Source organism: Etheostoma spectabile, unplaced genomic scaffold (assembly GCF_008692095.1).
Source record: "Etheostoma spectabile isolate EspeVRDwgs_2016 unplaced genomic scaffold, UIUC_Espe_1.0 scaffold351, whole genome shotgun sequence".
In the NCBI taxonomy this organism is placed as follows: domain Eukaryota; kingdom Metazoa; phylum Chordata; class Actinopteri; order Perciformes; family Percidae; genus Etheostoma; species Etheostoma spectabile.
The window spans coordinates 42,435-46,712 of NW_022605590.1; the positions used below are offsets into that span (position 1 = coordinate 42,435).

Here is a 4,278-nt window from a genome sequence, read left to right on the forward strand (position 1 = left end):
GAGCGGTGGAATCAATCATGTATTTTGGGGAATTAAAAAGGACATTGATATAGGACAACATGAGGACAATTGGGGACAACATGGGGAACAACCGAGGACAACTGGGGAACATGAGAACAGAGGACAACCAGAGGACAACATGAGGACAACATGGGGACAACATGAGACACACAAAGGACAAATGAAGACACATGGGGACAACATGAGGACAACATGAGGACAACATGGGGACAACATGACACAAACAGGGGACAACATGGGGACATCGACAACATGACGACAACATGACGACAACATGGGGACATGACGACAAACATGACGACAACATGACGACCACATGAAGACAAAATGAGGCACAACATTGGGACAACATGAGGACAATATGAGGGACAACATGGGACAACATCCCCCAGGGACAATGGGGACAAAACTGGGACAACATGAGGACAACATGGAAAAACATGGGGACAACATGAGGAACACAATTGGGACAACATGGAGGACAAATGGGACAAACATTGGGGACAACAGGGACAAATGAGACAACATGAGGACAAACATGGAAGACAACATTGGGACAACATGAGGGACAATATGAGGGACAACATGGGGACAACATGAGGACAACATGGGGACAACATGAGGACAACATGAGGACAACATGAGGGTTAAACTCTTTTACTAACAGTAAGTTAGTGATACGTAGTTTTGAAAATGTCAAAAAAGTGACCAACGTGGGACAAAAAATGGGAATGAATTAAAAAAAGGGACAAAAACGAGTTAAAAACATTGATAAAAAGTGTTAATTTTCAATATTGACGGGAAGACAACACGAGGGTTAAAGTAAAATGCGGTAACGTCCGGTGGCGCCGGAAATATCCGGTACATGAACCGATGTAGATCCAGACTACCTTCCTCGTGGCAGCAATAGAGGCAGTGATGTTTCCTGTTTCCTGTTTCCTGTTTCCTGTACGGGACTCTCACACAGCCTCAAAACACAAGTCTGAGAGCTGGTTACGTGGTTACCGCAACACTCAAAATGAATGGGAAGACCTGCGATGTCAACGTAAGGGCTGAGGACTGCCGCAGTGTGTGTGTGTGTACGTGTGTGTGTGTACGTGTGTGTGTGTGTGTGTGTGTGTGTGTGAGAATGTGAGCTAAAGAACAAGTGGAGAAAAAAGGCTTTGTCAATATCATTTCATCTGATTATGAATCAACAGATTAAACAGTGTATTGTTGTTGTGTCATCATAAACTAGCCAATCCAACAGGTCTGACAGAAGTAATACTTCAACATTTACATATATATATCAGTCATAACTAATTACAGACAAGTGTTTTTTGGGGATTTCTAAGCTGCTGCCTTCATCCGGGACTGTACATTATAAAAAAAAAAAAAAAAAGGACCTCTAGTGGTCGTTATTTAATGGAGGAATATATCTTTATGCAGAGGTTCCCTAACCTTAACACAGTAGTTCATTTAAATCCAAATCACAATCTTTCCATGACATTAACAAAGTTATCATAACCTCTTATGTCTTTTCCCCATTCTCTCTCTCTCTCTCTCTCTCTCTCTCTCTCTCGCTTTCTCACTGCGGCTGCAAAGAGTTTCGGAGAATATAAAACCATATATAACGTTTCTTTCCCCGGCAGCTTCCTCTAGCCGCTGGCTTTCTCTTTTTCTTTCTGCTTTTCTATCTCCGTCTCTTTGTCTTTATCTCGCTCTCTCCCGGCTACATCGGTATGTTCTCCTCTCAGTGAAGGTCACACTGTTAATCCAACTATTAATAATACATGCATCGGAGTTGGGGCTTCGTCGCTATGGCCGTGTGTGTGTGTGTGTGTGTGTGTGTGTGTGTGTGTGTGTGTGTGTGTGTGTGTGTGTGTGTGTGTGTGTGTGTGTGTGTGTGTGTATGTGTGTGTGTGTGTGCATACCTGATTGGTGGGAGGGGATTACTGTGAGCAGAGCTCTGCCTTCTTCCATGACACTCTCCTTCAGAGCGCTGTGGACGTCCACGTTTAGCTTGAAACTCTAAAACACACAAAGATCATCATCATCATCATCATCATCATCATCAGTAGATTAGATTAGATTTAACTTTATTGTCATTACACATGTACAGGTACAAGGCAACGAAATGCAGTTTGGGTGTAACATCAGTAGCCAGATAATTTTCAATTAAAGGGTAACTTCGCATTTTTGAAAACCTGGACCCTATTTTCACGTTGTCCTTGAGTCAAATTGACCCGTTTTTTTAGTTAATGTTTTGTTCTTTTGGCACAAAAAATGGGCAGTTGAAATAAGATGAAAATGTCAACGTTAAAAAATATCAAAAAACATTGAAAAAAAAGCACACACAACATTGAAAAAGTGACAAAAATGTCGGAAAAGGCGATAATAATGTTGACTTTTTTTCATGGTTGTCGGGAAGACAACACAAGGGTTAATAAGTCTGTGTGTCTCTAAATGACTGATGGAAACAACAACTTTCAAAATTCCCGGTCATTATGAACAGGAAGTTGGCGGCAAAGCGAAAACGAGCTGCAATATAAAATTATTGGGCAATTGCGCACCTTCAATTTACATCCACTAAAAGTGCTGTTTTTGCCACTGACAGGCTAAGGTTATCATTCAAAGTGTCTGACACCATAATGGAAAGGATCCCTACAGAGATAGACGATTTGTTAAAGAGTAAGATCCTTTAAGTTCAACATGAAACATCCCCAAAATCCCCAAAGCTAAACCCACGGAGCACTGGCACGGAGAAACCGAAAATATTGAGAGTGCGAGCTTCAGGATTTGCACAAAAAGCATGATGATGTTGGCACTTCAAGCCTTCAGCCTACAGGAGTTCTTGTATCTCGTATCATGGCATCCGCACTTTAAAATACCTTCATTTGACGCCATTTTTCCTTATAATCATTGTCTGTTGTTTGCCTGTATTTCTTGTGTGTTTACTTGTTTGTGTGTTGTTGGTTTTTTTTGCTGTTATTGAAGAAAATGCTGCTGCTGTAATAAGGAAATTGCCCCGTTGTGGGATGAATAAAGTAAAGTCTAATCTAATCTAAGTCATGACCGACGAGGTGCAATCCTCCAAACTTCAGGCCAGTTATTTAAAGTTATTTAAAGGTGCCAGAAAGATTAAATATCCCAGTCTGTCGGTGCTGTCGGTGTTTTCAAAACGCACTTCAGAGTGTCAAATGACAAGTGGACACTCCTTATAAATGCGCCTCTTCACCACCAATACTCTGAAGAAGCTAATAACTGTGATATATAATTCACTGTAACTGCGTGTGGCCGTTAGTGCCGATCTTTTTGAGTTGGAGTGCTTTTTTGCAACGAGACTCGTTTGCCTAGAACTGAGGCCAATTTTGTCCCAACTCTCTGCATATTACCCAATTTAAATATGTGCAAATAAATAACACAAAAGCCCAGAGGTGCTAATCTCTTGGCAGTGCAGCTAGAAGTGCATTTGCTTTGAGAAATAACACGGTTTCTTTCTTTATTTGTGCAGATTTACGGTGTAATCCTTTTTATGTGCAATCATGTCGTGTTATGTAACCGGTATTAACTTTGCTAGAATAAGACAGAGACACGTTTCGCTCTAACAACTCAAAATTTTACTAAACAATTAATAGTCTCAGAAATAATTGCACTTAACAATAGAATTGAAAATATTTCTCTTTATTCTTTGAATGAATTGAGTTTTGAATGAATTCTATGACGTATAAACCATGACTCTTAATCATCACAAAACACTGTATTCTGTTCTTATATTAACCTAAAATTGCCAAAAACCATCAACCTCAGGACTAATGTTAGCAGTTAATTGCGGTTAAACCAAAAAAAATGGCGATTTCTTAACCCTCACGTTGTCTAAAAAACGGGTCAAATATGACCCGTTTTCAAAGTTTTTTTTTAAATATCCAAAATAAAGGAAGTCAAAACACGGGTGAAAAACCTTGGAAAAAGCGTCAAAATCAATGAGAGAGAAAAAAAATCTAAAATACAAAAACTTTTTACTGTGTAAAAAGCAACAAAACGTTGAGATAAGGGGGGAAAACCTTTTCATGGTCAAAGGGAAGACAACACAAGGGTTAAGAAATATTGCAATTAGACAATTATGTAATAATTGTTATAGGCCTAAGGTACATGTCCGTTTTTATCGTTATTCGACATAAGGAGAAACTACCAAACACAGAGTGGATGTAACAGATGGACAATCTCATACATGTGACTGTTTGTAGGATCAATTAACCCTTGTGTGGTATTCAGGTC

General features: G+C 39.7%; 1 protein-coding gene across 1 annotated transcript in view; it reads right to left on the reverse strand.

Moving 5' to 3' along the window:
* The window catches only part of LOC116686301 (A-kinase anchor protein 6), a 123,142-nt gene that overhangs the window by 38,232 nt on the left and 80,632 nt on the right, over positions 1-4,278 (reverse strand). The window contains exon 21 of the mRNA XM_032511276.1: positions 1,935-2,031. Coding sequence (XP_032367167.1) covers positions 1,935-2,031 — 97 coding nt within the window. The remainder of the gene's footprint in view (positions 1-1,934; positions 2,032-4,278) is intronic.